The sequence below is a fragment of the Monodelphis domestica genome, chromosome 1 (genome assembly GCF_027887165.1).
Source record: "Monodelphis domestica isolate mMonDom1 chromosome 1, mMonDom1.pri, whole genome shotgun sequence".
Classification (NCBI taxonomy): domain Eukaryota; kingdom Metazoa; phylum Chordata; class Mammalia; order Didelphimorphia; family Didelphidae; genus Monodelphis; species Monodelphis domestica.
Window position 1 is genome coordinate 351,693,381 of NC_077227.1, and position 18,621 is coordinate 351,712,001.

The window sequence follows — 18,621 nt, forward strand, 5'->3', positions numbered from 1 at the left end:
TAAATTGACTAAATAAAGTTAAAATTAAAAAATAAAAAATTAAATTTTAAAAAATTAAATTTCCAATTTAAAAACCTGTCTTCTCTATCTTCCATTTCTACCCCTCACCCCCCAACCACACACACAGCAACTCTCCCTACTCCGTCTGCTCTCTCACTGAAAAAGAAAAACATTACAAGTCTGCATCATCAAGCAACACAAATTCCCACATTCATCATATCCAAAAAAATTACATCTCCATTTGTACTCTGAGTGAATGTGTATTCTTTGCCAGAAGGTGGGTAGCATACTTCATCATGAGTCCCCTGGAAGCTTCAAAAAGTCATTGCAATAAGCAGTTTTCCTGTCTGTAAAAGTTGTTTGTTTTTACAATGATGTAATACTGTAGTTGTCCTAGTTTTCTTCACTTTACTCTGCTTCAGTTCATACAAGTCTTCCCAGGTTTCTCTTAAAGTAACTCCTTTATCATTTATTACAACACAATATATTTCATCATATTCATGTAACAACTCGTTCAGCTATTCATCAACTGATGGGCATACATTCTCAGTTTTCAACTCTTTGCTACCACAAAAGAGATGCTTTAAATATTTTTGTATATATGGGTACTTTTCTCTTTTTTATCTCTTTGGGATGTAGAACTAGTAGTGCATTTTTTTCATATGGCTATCAATAGCTTAGGCTTCTTCCTCTGAAAACTGCCTGTTCATATTTCTTGACTATCAGCTGGGGAATGATACATATTCATTTGAATTATTTCCCTATATATCTTAGAAATGAGACTTTTTATCAGAGGAATTTGCTGCAAAGATTGGTTTTTCCTATTTACCTATTTCTCTTCTAATTTTAGCTGTATTGGTTTCACTTCTATAAAACCTTTTAAATTTCATGTAACTAAATTACCCATTTTATTTACTATCATCCTCTACATCACTTATTTGATCATAAGTTCTCCCCCCATACAAAATTCTGAAGACTCTCTAATTTATTATGATGTCACTCTTTATGTCTAATTCATATACCCATCTGGAGCTTATCTTGATTAATGAACAGTGTGAGATAACAGTCCATACCTAGTTTCTGTCATGTTAACTTTCTTTCTAGCTATCCTAACTGTTTTTGACAAATAGTAAGTTCTTCCCCCAATAAGAATCTTTAGGCTTATCTACACTTCTGTGCTCATTTACTTCTATATATTATGTACCTCATCTGTTCCTCTGATCAACCTCTTGATTTCTTAACTAGTAGCAAACTGTTACTGCCTTTGTAGTATAGTATGAGATCTAGCACTTTCCCCCACTCCTCATAACAAACTAAAACTGAAAAAAACAAAACAAAACATATAGTGAATGTTATCATTGCTCAGTTGCTAACTAGTTGTGCAACTTTGGGTGTGCCTCCACATCCTTATCCATAAAATAAGAAGTCTGAACAAAGGGTCCCTCTGACATTTATATTCTGAGTATGTGATATTCCTCAGCAACTTTTCCTTTATGTGGAAACCAGGAGGCATATCATCTTTACCTGTTCTATAAATGACTTTGCAATTCATTGGATGAAGCTGTTTCTGGACTCTTTTGACTGCTTCACAGTGGTGACTATTTTAATTCATTAAACTTATCTAAAATATTATGATACTATGTTTTTGCTTTTATCACTTTCCTTTATTTCATTTACCAGCCTGTTTCAATGATAGATTAGAATAGAGCCACAGAAACTGCATAGTTTCTTTCTTGATGCTGTTTTTGACCTTTGCTCTAACTAGTTGACAACTGATTGCATATGGACACAGACACCTAATTTAGTAATTAACATGGGGCTTAAGGAGAAAGGGCCTACATGTATAATTATAGCACTTTTGGTGGTGTCAAAGAATTGAAAATGAAATGTGTCCACTAATTGGGGAATGGCTAAACAAAGTGTATGATAGAATTTTATTGCAGGGAAAGAAATGAAAATGTCAGATTAAAGCAATACTGAAAGATATGTATAAAATGATGGAGACTAAAATGAATAGAACCAGGAGAATAAGCTGTGACCAATATGAGCTTTAAAAAAAATGACGAAATATACTTCCCACCTCTTGGCAGAGATATGATGGTCCAGAGATACAAAAGACACACATTCTCATATGTGGCCAATACGGTCATTTGTTTTGCTCAACTCTATATTTACCTAAAGGATTTCTACTTGGAAGGGATGGGAATAGTTTAGTGGGTAGTAATGGATATGAAAAAACAACACTGAGAAATAGTTTTTTAATGAACAGCAGAAAACAAAGCAAAAGAGTACACAAACTTTGCTGCATCTTGTTAAACTTTATATATGTATGTGTATATACATGTGTATTTTTATTAAAACTACAACAGAACAAAAGTTCATTTTCTTACGTAATTTTCTTTCCTGCTCTTTTTTGTATCTTGAAATGTTTGTCTTTTGATGCTTATTAAATTCACAACAGAAAAGAAAAAGTTACAAAATAAAACAGTTAAGTAACTACCATGATAATAACCAGTCATTTTCTGTTTATTTAGGCATAATGTTACTTTTTTGTGTGTGATAATTCAGTACTCACCAAGTTAAATGTCTTATAGCTTTCTTCTGAACAAAATACTTATAAAATACAGATGTGACCTTGGAATTATATATAAGAGTCGAGTTCATGTTTGAATTTAACACTTAATCTCTGAAGCCTCAGCTTCCTCGTGTGTAATGGTAGGAAGGAGCATGGACTACATGGCCTCCCAGCTTCTAATTTATGATCCTAGGTGAAATCCAAATGGAAGAGAAATTCCCCATAGGTTCTCCTGGGGAAGTTTTTCAGGTGCTCAACTGCAGATGACTTTGTGATGATTGAATCAAGCCACAAAATACTATAGGGCAATGAGAAAAATGGCTACTCAAAGGACTGACCTAGCAATCAACTCAGGGAAATTGTGAAAATACATACTTTCCAGAGTATTATACATATTTCAATTCACACACATTTTAATTACACAAATCTCATTCAATTAGTATAAAAACCTTGGCCAGCCATTGAAAATGGATAATGATCTGGATTAAGAATTAAATAAGAGGAAAGCAGGCTGAATTACAAATGGAAAACTGTAGTGCCTTAGATGAGTCTAAGCTCTTTCTTGATATAAAAACTCCTCTTCAACACTAAAATTTTTTCAGTACAAATCATGAAATAGTACAATCTGACGATAAAAGATGTAATAGTGTGATACCAAATTAAAAAAGCACAGCTCAGACCACACATTGCCTTAGAAAATCTCAAATTAACATTATCTATGTTGTAATGTATTTTTATTTACTTTGTTAAACATTTCCCAAAGACATTTTAATCAGGTTCCCTTTGATTTTTTTTTAAAAAATCCTTCCCTTCCCTCTTGGAACCAGTACACAGTACTGTGTACTGGTTCCAAGGCAGAAGAGTGGTAAGGGCTAGGCAGTGGGTGTTAAGTGACTTGCCCAGGGTCACACAGCTGGAAAGTGTCTGAGGCCAGATTTGAACCTAGGACCTCCCACCTTTACTGAGCTACCCAGCTGCCCCCAGGTTCTATTTGATTTTAACACCTCTGATATAGACCCAAGAGGCAACACACATGGTAGGTGTAGGTAAACTCTAGAATATTATCAATTATAACATGCAAGCAAACATTACCAAGGATATATGTGATTGGAAAAGGAGATAGGCTGACCTACAAAATAAGGGCAAAATGAGATGGGCAGCCCTTGTGCTGTACTAGTACATATGAAATATTAAAAAAACTAGGGGAGGGTTTTCTTTCGCCTAATGGGTAGCTCCTCTACGAAGATTTATAGAAAAATATGGGTTCACGGATTCACTAAAATTTCTTATTTCACAAACGAGAAAACTAAGATCCCTAAAGGTGAAATTACTTGCCCAAGATCACACAATGAATCAATGGCAGGATCAGGATTAACATATGAACAAGCACATCTTCTGTTAGATATTACTCAAACAATCTGAATGACCTTATGTATCTACTGTGCTCTGGATCCCTGAAGGCAGCATACTGACTTAGAAAATCACAAATTAACATTATCTGTTAAATCATAGGTTTGTTAAACTTCAACGTTCTGTCTTATATAGTATTGGTTCCAAGGCAGAAGAGCAGTAAGGGTTAAGCAATTGGGGTTAAATGGCTTGCCCATGGTCAAACAACTAGGAAGAAGTACCTGAGTTCACATTTGAACCCAAGACCTCCTATCTCCAGGCTCTTTTCATTCAGCCATCTATCTGCCCATACCAATTACATTTTAGTCTGATTCAGGCCCACTTGGAAGTTTTGCAGTAGCTGTTAGTTTGCTCTCTTCCCACCTCAAAGACCTAGCTAGCCTAGACTGTAACTGTCTGTCACTCTACTCTCACTCCAAAATTCCTTGAGTCAGATGTTTCCCTGAAGCCAGTGCTTAGCAGAATTTAGGAGAGACTTAGAATTGCAGTTGTCTTAGATGGAAGGAATTTTAGAGATCAAATCAATAGCCTTGTCTTACAAAAAAGGAAAGTAACAGTTGGAAAGAAACAATGTTTTCTAAGATCACCAAGTCAGTTAGTTGCAAAGCTGAGATCACAACACTGGTCTCCAGAATCCAAGTCCAGAGACTTTCCAGTGCTCTATACAGCCAGGTCTTGTTTCTTTATATAACTCTAATGTCCATAAGGCTCACAGCCTAAGGAATGTTGGAATTTTTCTTTTGTTTATATTCCTCTCTTAGGAAATGTGGCTGTACTAAGTTACCCTTTGCTGGATCCATCAAAACAAGTTCTTCCATCCCACCTTTGGTGACCCCTGTATACCAACAGAATCTTGTCTTCAACAAAATTAAGCCTTGAGTCTCTCCTTTTACCCACATATCAACCAACTGAGACATTTAATTTATATTCCTAAAGGAAAGAGGCAATTCCTTCACTTCAACTAGACCCATACTTTATAAATGTTCAAATCACTCAACAACAACAATGCATTTATAATATAATATTAAATAAATGCAAATGTGCATTTATTAAACTTCTAATACATGTGTAGTACATGCTAGGTTCTGGTTATAAAAACAAAATTAAAACAATCCCATCTGTCTAGAAATTACATTCTTTTGGGCAGATATGACAAGGACATAGATAAGTAAACAGAAATTAATTTCAAGAAAGACAAAGCACTAACAATGATGGGTTTAAGGGAAGCCCTAATGAAGGCAGTAGCACCTAAACTGAATGTTGAAGGAATCCAGGAATTTTAAGAGATAGAGGTAAGGAGAGAGTGTTTTCCAGGAACAGATATATAGATATGTTTGGCTGGAACATACAATGTATGAAAGGGAATAATATAAAATAAGTTTGGGGCAGGCCCAGAGATAGGCAGTTTTGAGTTCAAATCTGGCTTCAGATACTTCCTAGGTGTGTGACCCTGGGCAAGTCACTCAGCCTCCATTGCCTACCCCTTATCACTCTTCTGCCTTGAAACCAACACATAGTACTGATTCTAAGGTGGAAGGTAAGGGTTTAAGAAATGAAATGAGTTTGGAGAAAGATGGCTGTGAACCTCATTATAAAGAGCAGATGAGCTCCTTTCTCAAAGTGGACACCATTAACAAACATTGGCTGAACTCATTGAGTCTATCCTAAGAATGGAAAAGGATCCTTTTCTTTTCCTAAGACTCATTTTGAAATGAGGATATAGTCACAAAAAATGACTATCTTTTTGGGGGTAGCAAAGAAATGGAAACAAAGTTTGTGCCAATAGATTGGAGAATAACTAAACAAACAGTGGTATTTGAATGTAATGGAATATTACTAGACTAAAAAAAATGTGTTCAGAGAAGACCTATACGAGCTGGTACAGAGTAAAGTAAAATCATGAAAATAATATACAAAATGATAGAATGGTATAAAAGTAGAAAGTTGTTTTTTTTTTAACTGAATGTTTTACATAATTAAAATGACCAAGTTTGAGTCTGGATTAGAGTTGAGAAGATATATCTCCTTCCCCTTTTTGAAATAGCAGAAGACTTTGAGCATGAAATATTGCAGATTGTCAGACATGGTCGATGTGTTGGCTAGTTTTGCTGAACTGTTTTCCTTTGTCTTCTTTTTAAATCTTTGTTATAAGGGATGGTTCTCTCCTCTACGAGGAGAGCAGGGATAAATATGGAAATGTGATAAATATGGAAATGAAGGTGATATAAAATAAAAAAAAGATTACTAGAAAATATTTTTTATTTAAAATAAGTGAAAACAAGAATATGTATAAAAAAATAAGTGGCTTGCCCAATGTCACACAATAAACCAGTAACCAGAATTCCTGAGTTATAATCCACTTTCTTTCCTCTAGACAAGGTGCTGTCAGTATTTTTTTTAACCTATAGAATCTGTAGAATATCTGTCACAGATACTGACAGAACTTACACTGGAAGGTGTCTTCTGAACTGTAGGTGCCTGCTCATTCCTAGAGCCAGCTGGATTGACTGGAGGCAATTCAAGGTTTGTATTCCCTCCTGGAGAACAGAGTAAACAGAAAGTCAAGTATATACATACTCTGACAAGAATGCTGAATTTAGATTTTTCTAGAGAGGAAACCTTTAAAAGCAATATTCTCAATAGGTTGGTTTAGTAATCTGCTTAAGGAAATGGGTGGTCAGTTATGTCTACTTAGGGTCTCTTTAACAGAGGAGTATCTTCTTTCCTCCCAGACTATGTCTTTTGTCCAGGGGAAGGAGTGGTGAGGGGGGAGTTGGATAATATAAAATACCATCTCCACAGAAGACTGGAATCCAGGTCACTGTTATTACCCAATCTCTTCAAAATGCAAACTATATAGATTATTCTACCAGGTATCATTAAAAAAAATCTCCAATAATGGGCAAGACCCATACAATCCCTAGTCCTATCTTCCAAAAGCTAAAAAAATGGTTCCAAACCCTTTATTCTAAGTTATTTCCCAAGGATCCAATCAAATATCAATGAAATTTAGTCAAGCCACCAAGTGAGAGATAGCTTCTGGTTCAGATTTGGTATAAGGAAAGAAGAGGTCAAGATCAGATTATGTAAAGAAGAAAGGCTTGGTGAACTTGGTGTCATAAGACCTCAGCTCAAATCCTGGCTCTGAAATTTTCTACCACTTATTGATCTCTCTGAGTCTAAGTTTCCTCAACTGTAAAAGGAATATGTTGGGCCACCTAGCTTCTGAGGTCCCTTTCAGCTCTAGATCTCAGACCCCATGATTCTCTGTTCTTATAGTGTTATAGCAAGGATTCAATGTGACTGCCTTAAAATTCTTTAAAAAGGTATAGTCAGCAATCCAAGAGAAATTCTGGAATTCTGGCTTTCTTGGAGAATCTAAAAGAGAGAGAGTGATCTCATAGAGTTATGGGTCTTCAACAATATTTAGCTGTGTGACTTTAAAACATCATACAATCATTTTACATCTTGGCTTTCTCATGTGAAGTAGTCTTTCAGGGCTTACTGTGAGGGTTAACACATTAAAAGGATTTAGATGAACATTTATTATGGTTGTCATTGATTAGGAAAGGAGCTTAAATTGCAGCAAACAAGACAAATTAGATATAAGGAAAATGATATGAGGACTGCCCAACACAGATCATTAATAGGGGTATCAAACTCTGATGAACAGCAATCATCTTTCCATATGGAACATTTTCAACCAAAATTAGAAAAGAAGCATATGGGGGCAGCTAGGTGACTCAGTGGATTGAGAGTCAGGCCTAGAGATGGGAGGTCCTAGGTTTGCTATGTGACCCTGGGCAAGTCATTTAACTGCCACTGTCTATCCCTTACTGCTCTTCTGCCTTAGAACCAAAACACAGTAGTGATTCTAAGATGGAAGGTAAGAGTTTAAAAAAAAAAGGAAAGAAAAGAGGCAGATGGGTGCAGCTAGGTAGCACAGTGGATAAATCACCAGGCCTAGAATCAGGAGGACCTGGGCTCAAATCTGACCTCAGACACTTCCTATGTGATTCTAGGTAAGTCACTTAACCCCATTTTGCCTAGCCCTTGTTACTCTTCTTTCTTAGAATTGATACCAAGATCAAAGACACAAGAAAAAAAGAGGCATAAGTGGAATGACCCCTACCTTTAATGATTATATCGTATCATAAATCATAACTATTAAATTGAATGAAATCTGAATAAGGGGTTGGCTAAGGAAATTTATAGTATCAAAACATAGGCAAGGATGTGCTTACATAATTAGGAAAATACACTTTAAGGAACTTTTGCATATCTGTGCCAATGTTGCTAATAAGACAAATGAATTCATTACATAAATCTGGTAATACGTGGACTTGTACAGTGATAAGATACAGTAAAAAAAAAAGAAGCTTTTTCAGTAGAAAATTTTTTATGCTGTCAATAGTAACATTTGAGTGAATTTTTTTCCACAAGGCACACCAAGAAGCAACATGACAACCTAGGCATCATGGGAACAAAGAAGAACTTAAAAGATTTGTTGACTCCTTTTGGGAGCAGAAGAAAAGAAGGAAAGAAAAAGAAATAAAACCATAAATGTTTGTATTCTGCTATTCCTATATGAAAATTCTTATGTAAAATTATTAGAAGCCTTCCCTCTTAAAAATTTTTCAATGAAGGATCACTGAATTTATCACAAAAAAAAGAATTGAAGGCTTAAACCATTTCCCCTATCTTCAGATATTAATATATAGCAGTATAGAAACTTTCTCTCTATAATTTGGAAAAGAGGTTTTAAAGAGTTTCTTGAGGTTTATAAACAGACAAGTGATCTACCCTTGCTCACATAGCACTGTGTCAGAGACAGGGCCTGACAGGTTCAGCATTCTATGCCATATTGCCTCTCATGCTTCTAGATAACTATATATACCTAAATAATCCCAGAAAGGAGATCAGAGGCCTACTCAGAACCATATAATGCCAGAAATGGAAGGGGTCTGGGAACACAGATCATAAATATCAGAACTGAAAGGGACCTTGGAATATAGAACGTTAGATCACAAAAGAGATTTAGATCATTTAGTCCAAAATTAAAGAGGTAGGAGCAACAATGACCCCAAGAAAGTGAAGCTTTCTTTTTTTTTTTCTAAGGAAAAGTTTTGTTTTTTTCAGACCATTTTTGAGATCATTCTTGAGAAGTTCAAAAATGGAATAGGCTTCCTCAGAGGATGGTAGATTGACTCCTCAACACTGGAGGTATTTAAGCAAAGGCAAACATTTGTCAGATATATCACAGAGGGGCATGTAGGTGGCTCAGTGGATAGAGGACTTGACCTGGGGGTGGGGGGAGGAGGGTCCTGGATTCAAGACACTTCCTAGCTGTGTCACCCTGGGCAAGTCTCTTAACACCTACAGCCCAGCCCTTATAGCTCTTCTGTCTTGGAACTGATACTTACTATACTTACTAAAACAGGAGATAAAGGTTTTAAAAAAAAGAAGAAAGAATATAGAAAGGATTCTTATTTCTTTATGTGTTAGACTAGATGCTCTCTAAAGTCCTTTTCGACTCAGAATTTCTATGACTCTTAATCTCCTGATTTTATAAAGGCTGAAACTAAGACCCAAATTATAGAAGTCAAAATCTTAAGTTGAACAAGCCATACTGGCACACATCTGTAGTCCCTGCTATCTGAATGAGGCTGACAGAACTTTTGAGTCAGAATTCAGAACTGCAGTGAGCTAAGCTGTTCCAGTGTCTGAACAAAGTCTGCAGTCATTATGGTAAGATTCCAGAAGCAGGAAGGCTATGAAGTTGCCTAAAGAGGAGTAAACTAATCCAGGTCAAAAAGAGAGAAATCAAAACTCCCATGCCAAATACTAGTGAGATCAGTCCCATGAATAGACACTGTGCATCCAGCCTGGGTAAAATGGGAAAACTTAGTCTTTAAAAAAAAATCAGAATGGGATGGGAGCCCGGATGAATATGCATGGATACAGTGGACTTCAGGATGATAGTTTCATTCTTCGGTATACATAGAGACTTCCATCCTAGGGTAACCCATTGCCATCATACCTGAGAGCTCAGCTAGGTGGTCAAAGGAAGATGAGGGAGGAGATGGTTGGAGAAGCTCATTGTCCTTGGCCAGTTCCTCTACCTTTTGGCGCAGCTTGGATGCCTCCATCTGGGACTCTTCCAACAATTCCCCTGGGGCCAGAGGGGGAGAAAAGTACAAGTAGAAAGTTCAGTTCCTTTATTATTTCTTACCCTACCTAATTGAAGTATATTTCTATTCATGGACTTAGAACTAAAAAACTCCACAAAGCTGACTGAATACAAAGTTTGGATATTCCAGTTCAAATCTTCTCCCACTTTTCCCACAGTTAGATTTCATCACAGCCCAACTGGAGAGAATAGGTAGAGAAAACAAACTCCAAACAAGTTATATGTCAACAGTGTAGGTTGTGGGGACAGGGAAAAACTTATTTAATGTAAAAGCCCTGGATTTGGATGATAATTTTCAATTATTTTGGGACATGAATTGTCTGGGAGTATAACTATCTCTCCCTAAATCCATGGGAACACTAGATCAAACCCCAAAGATGCTCATTTATCCCAAGGTCTTCCTGCACTCCAAGGGCCTAAGGCCACTTAGCTGCCCAGTTTCCTGGGAAAGCAGGGAGCTCTCCCACATCCACTGCTACAGAGTTTGCCATGAGGGCCAACCTAAGTACCCATAAAGTTAGACACTTCGAGAAAGATACAAAATTCAAGGTTTGGGGTTGTGAAAGGAAAGAGGACGAGAAGGAAGGAAAAGTATTTAGAAGTATAATACAATAGGGAGAATGAGGTACTGCAGAAGTACAAGAGGGTATATATGGAAAGCACCTTTTAAAGCATGTAGAAGATCACCCAGGGATATTCCAAAAACCCCAGGAAGTGGAGTAGGAGCTCTTTTGTCAGGATAGAATGATAATATCAGTGTACTCTGGATGAGAACAGCTGGCATATGACAGTAAGAAGAGATTGTGGGGAAAATGTCATTTGATTATATAGAGAAGCCATTTAAGGCTCAAAGACATGATGTTATTTTGTGGCTCCTTCAGCATTAAGGTCAGAGTTTCTTTCCCTTTGTGTCTTTATTACAGTAAATGGGAATAGTCAGAGATGTCTACTTTGGGTTAGGCTTGAAGATCATACTACTCCTTAATCCACACACAGCATGTACCCGAAAGGGAGGACTAAGTGATTATAGAGCTGTGTTTCAAAAAGAGTCTAGACCTTACTCCCAATTTCCCATCCTTAGAAAAGTAGCCACTGGGACAGAAATTGCTTTGATTTTATCAGATCTCAGTTTTTTTTTCCCATTGAGAGAAAGAAGCACTTAACTACAGAATCATTATGTACATCAGGGCCTGGCAAATTGCTTGCATAAATGGACACAGGTTCCATACCAGCATGATGACCCTTCTTGTACTGTCTTTATAAAATGGAAATTAGATCCACCAGTAAAAAACAAGAGTATCTGAGATATCAGGAAGGGCTCACTTCAAAAGTATCCTACACACCATGCCAACCTGTGATTCATAAAGCATAGTACAAGTCAGAGCAGTGTTTCCTGAAGTGACAATGGTGTGAGCCTACCCAGATGGTCAGATCTTTATGGTGACCCATGGTATTAGAATAGAGCTCTAAGACCTAAGGAAATAATCTCTTAGAAACTAAGCAGCTTCCTTAGGGTCTTTGGAAACATGAGGTCAAAAAGAAGAAAGCATCCCCAATAGCCACAAGGACAAGGCTAATATTGTAGATATTAGGACATAGAGAAGGAATGGGGTATCTTTATTCACCTGAATCCCCAAACCAGAAGAAGGTGGCTAGAAAATATATGCATGATAAATCTAGCTACCTGAGATCACAGCATCCTTCACTGGGGATCAACTACCTGAACCCCAAGAATAGATTACATATTCCAAAAAGGTATTTATCTTTATTATCTCTGCAGTGCCTTATCCACAATAAACAATTAATAAATGTCTATTTAATAAATAAATAGGTCACAAAGAAGAGATCCTGACTAACCCTGTGAACATAGGCTCTGTTTCCCCTTACATAATTCCAAAAATAAGGACTTTTGAGTTAAAACTTTAGCCACTGAGGTGACCAGTGGCATGTCCCCAAAATGCAAGGTAGAAGACATAGGAGTTGAGGTCAGTCATTATCTCTTCCTTCCATCTCCTATCCCTAGATAAAGAGTGAAAAATACAGGTCCCTTTATCCCTTACCCCCTTCTCCATCTTGCCTACTTCTGGGACAGTCAGGGAAATGATTTCTTCTGAACAGCAGGGGAAAAGTTAATAACCTAGGGAGATACTTGAGTAGGTCTGGGATCCAAAAGACAGAAATTATTTAGGTTCAAGGGCCTAGGAGTATACACTAGAGTAAATCATAATGTCAAACTGCATTCCCTGGCTAGCTCCTGTTTGGGAGCTAGTCATTAGGCTACAAAGTATAAGTCCTTGGATGGTGACAAGATCATGGAGTTCCTTGGAATGTACATGGGAAGAAGGGGAAGGGAAGAGGGGAGGTAGGTGTCTGAATTACCTAACGTCTTTATCCCTTGCATTTTTTCCTTCAGTCGGGAATTCTCCTCCACTAGATGCTCAAAAGCTGCAGATGCCTCTCCTTGCTTGCCCTCACCACCGGGGTCGTAGATCCGATATGGTCCTCGCCCTTCCATGGGGGCAGATTAGCCACCAAACCTCGTGCCCACCTGACTGTAAAGACAACAGCAGGATATCAGAGCTACTTGGCTCAGCACTCTGTCTTTTGCCTGGCACCAAGGAACTTCTTCCTTCAGCCAAGCCCACTCACTCTATGGCATGCCATACCCCCAAGATCAAAAGACTTGGAGAAAAAAAAAAGTTCTTAGAGGTTTGGTATATATGAGACCCAGACTTTATGTATGGGGAAAAAAATCAAAAGGCCGGAAGGCTGAGAGAAGGTAGTGGACCACAGTCTCCAGCTGAGTGTCCTTGTCATTGCAATATACAGAGAACCAAAGTGAGGAATAACCTTTTGTATTCCTTAAAAAAAAAAAATTACAATCTTGAACTAAGGATTGTAAATTAAATTTTAGAGGTAGGAGAATTCTCAATAGGCATCTATTTAGTTCTAAACATCGAAGAAACTTCAGATTTGCACAAATATAGCAAAAATTTTGGAGATATGGATTAGGTCTTCTAACTCCCAATCCACTGCTTTTTTTTTTTTTAACTATTCCAAGCTGTCATGTAAGTCATCTTAGTTTCCTATACCACCTTTAAGATCTTAGTAATGAATGTCTGTGGTACTCTCTAAACAAGCGGCCAGTCCCAACCTATCTGGGATTACATCCTTTAAATTAAGTAAATTAACAGTGGCTCACAAACCACAATTTTACCTCTCAAAATCTCTATCATCCCCCTATCAGCTACCTTAGAAAGAGAAACAACCCAAAGGTGAGACAAGACAGTTACTTTTCTCCAAAACAAGGCTGAAACTCCCCTCTCCTGCTTTCTTCCCCCACCCCCTCACACAGTACTTCCCAGGGTAGGGTAGGGGACCACATACCAGAATAAAAAAGGCTGGGCATGGGGGCTGCTCATAATCCAGACAGACAAGTGGGTAGGCCCAGAAATAACCACAAGAAATTACAGCACAGATTACGTTGCTAAAACAAAGTACAGGTTTGGAGGGAGGAGGAACAATAGCAGCAATGGGATGTGAGTCTGTACTTCAAGCCCCAGATTGTTAAGAAAGGACTGAAGATGGCATAACTTTAGACACCATACATATAATTCTTTAGACAACATAATCCTGACAAAACTCGAAGAGGCACAGAAGCCCCCCAAATATCTTCATTGTACACTATGTAGAACCTGAAAATTTGTGTTATAAATTACTCTTCTCTGTTCACAGGATGGTAGCTGCTGAGTTTCCTAAGAGCCTGATTCTTCTTTCACCAGAACCTAAGCACAGCATAACCCAAGGGTCTCTGGGATTCACTTAACTCTGGGGCCAACAGGTACTATTTCCAAGGCAATCAGTACCAATCAGTAAAACGTGGAAGAGATTTCTTTGTAAAGTTTATCGGTCTCTAAGAATTGACCAATTTCTTGGATATCTAGTACGGCTCTCAACTAAAGGAACCTCTAAGAACACTGAAGCAATGAAGGCTAGAGCAATTCTGGGTGAAGAAGTATACAGAGAAGAATGCTATAACTAAAAGCTGGAATTCAAAAGAAACCCTAAGCCCTGGGAATTCTAGTCTTACCTCAACCAAAGAGTTTGTGGAGAATGACACAATTTTGATTATTCTGTGGAATTAAGTTTTATTAAACTAAAATAGAATAGAAAATTAGCAAATTCTAAACAAATATAAGCTCCAAAAAGATAAAAGCAAGTCAGGGAAAGCTAGAGGGCTCAGAGGATTGAGAGCCAGGTCTAGAGGAGGGAGGTCTTAGGTTCAAATCCAGCTTCAGACACTTCCTAGCTGGGCAAATCACTTAACTCCCAATGCTTAAGCCTTACCACTCTTCTGGTTTGGAACCAATACACAGTATAGAAAATACCATGAAGGGTTAAAAAAAAAAGATGAAAGCCACTCCATACGAGATTAAAACAAAGGGTGCCAAATTATTTCAGTGTTAAAGTCTTGAAGGTACTGACCACACCTATAGTTTGGTTTCTCTGCCTCTACTATGGAAAATTAGGCTAAAGATATAAGCCTTTCTTTGACAACATGTTCTAAAAGTATCCATTTGCATAAGCCCAAAGTTTACTCACACTTAGGTTTCAAGTTGTCCCCTCACCATCTTAGTTACCACCCTACCACCTTGGACTCTCTTGCTAATATTCTTTCTAAAATGTAGCACCAACAAATGAGTCCTGTATTCCAGATATGATTTGAACAATGGAACTTTAATTTCCTGTGTTTTATACATACTATACTTCTATTTAATGCAGCCTAAAATCACATCAGATTTTGAGGCTGCCCGTTTATACTGCTGATTAATATTGAATTTACAATCCTCTAAAAACACCAGGTCTTTTTCATACACATTCTGATCAGCAAGGAAATAGCAGTTAACAGGGCTACGGAAAGAGGGTTTTTTTTCTCTAACTCTATTTAGGGCAGCAAAAAAAGGAGCTAGGAATGGCTAGCTAGTCTTTCCACATTCCTAGCATCCCTGCCCCAGGATTTTTTTCAAAAGCAAAACTTAAACTACTCTGGCATGGTTAGGCTATGGGTTACTCTAGGGCTCATAGACATTTCAAGTAGTACAATTCTAATAGAACCCTTCAGATAAGCCAAGCTCTTATATTTCAGGACTTTTTCAGGGACTGAATGGTTATGTAAAATAAGCTCAGCAACTCAAGATAGCTAGAAATGCACCAAATAAACTAAAATAATCAAAAGAAGAAAAGAAAACCTTAGAAGAATGATCCCAGAAGGAGGGAAATACAGAAAAAGTTAAGAAATAAACAAGCATAGAGAAATCTCCAATGAATATATATGATATACTATGGGCTAAAATTAAAAGTGAATTAATTCTACACTATACCCTATAATACATGAAAAGAGAATAGAACCAGCACGAGAACCTCCAACATGGTTGAAGGTCTTATAAAAGAAATGAAGGAAGTCTTAAGGAGTGAAAGGCAAATAGACTTAAATAGAAGTTAAATTTAGAATTTAAGATTAGAAAAGTATTAGATTCCTTAAAGAAATAAAGAATTTTAAAAGGGGAACATTAAGTGCTCATGGCTGAACCATAACAAATAATCAAAGTGACTATACTATCCAAGTTAATTTCTACGTTTAATGCTATAACCAGTCAAATTAACAAAGAGATACTTTAGAGAAATCAATGAAATAGTAACAATTCATTTGAAAAATAAAAAAGGTAGAAGACATTATAAAAGAAGATGGAGATGAAGGGACTTCAAACTATAAAGTAAAGCAGCAGACATCCAAAGTACCTGGTATTGATTAAAAAGCAGAAAGTTAGATAAAGGGAATGAACTGGTCAAGGAAGAATCAGAAACTATAGAACTCAGTCCACTAAAATGTTCAACAAACCAGGAAAAAAATTACTTAGGAAACAAGTTTTTCTTTTTCTTTCTTTATTTTTTTAAACCCTTGCCTTCCATCTTAGAATCAATACTAGGTATTGGATCTAAGGCAGAAGAATGATATGGGCTAGTCAATGAGGGTTAAGTGACTTGCCCAGAGTCACACAGCTAGGAAGGATCTGAGGCTGTAAAAATGGAGATTTGAACCCCAGACTTCAATCCCCAGAAGTCCTTGCTCTAGTTCCCAAGATGCCCTCTAATCTCACTGAGATCCCCACCTGGGCAAGATCAAAATTTCTATTTAAACTGGCTGTAAAGCCTACTGATTCTCTCGTCCTGCTTGCCATTCTAAACACTCGTGTCTCCCAAGATGTAAAGTAAGTGGCTATGAATGGCCTCTGTGCCTAGGCACATGCTTTCTTATTTTGTATTTTCTTTATTTCTTAATCTTTAATAAACCTCATAAAAACATAATACCTTTAGCAGAGAAACTAATTTTAACTGTTCAAGGCCAAATTTGAACCCAAGACCTCCCGTCTCTGGGCCTGACTGAGCCACCCAACTGCCCCCAACAAGTTTTTATTTAATAAAAAATGATGGTTAAAATAAAAAATAGTGTGGCAGAAATTTAGGCTTGTACTAACACCTTATACCATGTTCTACAATACATTTTATTACTAATTTTAACTCTTACCTTCTGTCTTAGAATCAATACTGTGTATCTGTTTCAAGGCAGAACAGTAGTAAGGGCTAGACAATGGGGGTTAAGTTACTTACCCAGATTCGAACAACAAGGGAGTCTCTGAGGCCACATTTATACCAAAGACCTTCTGCTTCTCTATCCATTGAGCAACCTAGCAGTCTCTACAATACATTTTAAAAGGATGTAACCTTAAAATTAAAGAGATCAAATACCTCTCATAGCCCCAGGTAGGAGACATATTCTTAATCAAACAAGGGACAGAAGTAATTATGATAGATGAAATTTAAATTTGATCATATGAATCCGAAAGCTTCTATTCAAACTAAATAAATGCCCCTAGCCTTGGAAAGGTAAAAAGCCTTTTAATCATATTTCTCTGATAAGGATTTATATGCAAAATATGTAAACTATTTAGCTCTAAAACTGCCCTAAGTTCTAAGTAAATGGTCAAAGGATATAAGCAAACAATTCTCAAAAGAAATGGGAACTATTAAGAACCAGTTGAAAGAATGTGTCAAATCACAAATAAGAAAACAACATTGAGGTTTCACCTTTCATCCCATAAACTAATAAGAATGACAAAAGATGGGAATAGTCAATGCTGGAGAAGTCGAGAGAAGATAGGGACAATAGTGGATTATTAACTGAGAAATGAATTAGCACAACCATTTTTGAAAAATAATTTGGAATTATGCAAATGAAATTATTTTAATTCCATTTTAATTAAATTATATATAAATAAATTAAAGTCCATTTCAATTCAGATATTGCATTATTAGGCTTATATGCCACAGAGGCATTGACAAGAAGAAAGTTCTCATATATACCAAAATATTTATAGCAGCACCTTGTGTGATAGCAAAAAATTAGAAATAAATTATATGTCCATTGGGGAATGGCTAAACAAATTGTAGTATATGAATGTAACAGAACATTACTAATCAATGTGATGAATGCAGAGAAGCATAGAAAGATCTACATAAACTGGTGCAGAGTGAAATAAGCAGAACCAAGAAAATTATATACAAAATTAAACAATACAAAGAAATGCCATAAAAATTTAATTGCTGCAAAATTATAAAGAACAAGTATGGCTCAGAAAAAGAAATAGAAATACAAGAAGATATTCCTATTCCGCCTTTTCCAGAAGTAAAAGGTCCACAAATATTTTTACATTGCACAAATTTCCAGACTTGTTCAATGTATTGATCAGTTATTATTTTTCTTTTGTTTTATAAAAATATTTATTATATGGGATGGCTCTAGCAGGTAGAAGGTATCAGGGAAGAGATAAAAAAAAGTGATAATTTTATTTTTATTTTAAATAACTGATTTCCCAGAAGGAAAAAAAAACTTGATGAAACAAAAATCCTAAATAGCATATCTGAAGAAATCATAAAATAAAATTGCCTAGACATAGTAAAATTAGGACTTGGAATATAGATCAAGAGAATCAATTGAAAAATCTCATGGTACAAAGAAACGAGTCCCTTGGTTTCAAATCCTGATGCTATCACCTGAATAGTATGAAGTGTTATAATTGTCTTACATTTAACTTATTTGTTCCTAGAGTAAGTGATGAAGTACCAGCCCCTGTGCTAGAAAGGTAAAATGAAATAGTTCTTGCACCTAAGGGTTTATGCCTCACCAAAGGGAACATGTAGCTATATAAGTAAATGCAAAATATGTACAAAATAGAGAGTAATTTCTGGGGAATACTAGCAATTGGGGGATGAAAGGTCAGGAGAGTCTCATGTTGGAAGTTGCATTTATGCTGAGTTTTTTAAGAAAATGGGAATTTTGAGAGTCAGAGTAAGTAGGAATGAATTCCAGGAACCAGAGGACAGTCTA

General features: G+C 36.6%; 1 protein-coding gene across 2 annotated transcripts in view; it reads right to left on the reverse strand.

Moving 5' to 3' along the window:
- TNIP1 (TNFAIP3 interacting protein 1) overlaps positions 1-18,621 on the reverse strand; it is a 57,348-nt gene that overhangs the window by 27,977 nt on the left and 10,750 nt on the right. The window contains exons 2-4 of one of the 2 annotated variants that reach the window (XM_056811482.1): positions 12,555-12,727; positions 10,026-10,157; positions 6,434-6,522 (exon numbers count right to left, since the gene is read on the reverse strand). In XM_056811482.1, the coding sequence (XP_056667460.1) occupies positions 6,434-6,522; positions 10,026-10,157; positions 12,555-12,690 (357 nt within the window). In that variant the 5' untranslated portion in view covers positions 12,691-12,727. The remainder of the gene's footprint in view (positions 1-6,433; positions 6,523-10,025; positions 10,158-12,554; positions 12,728-18,621) is intronic. The other variant, XM_056811483.1, reaches the window with a different exon arrangement.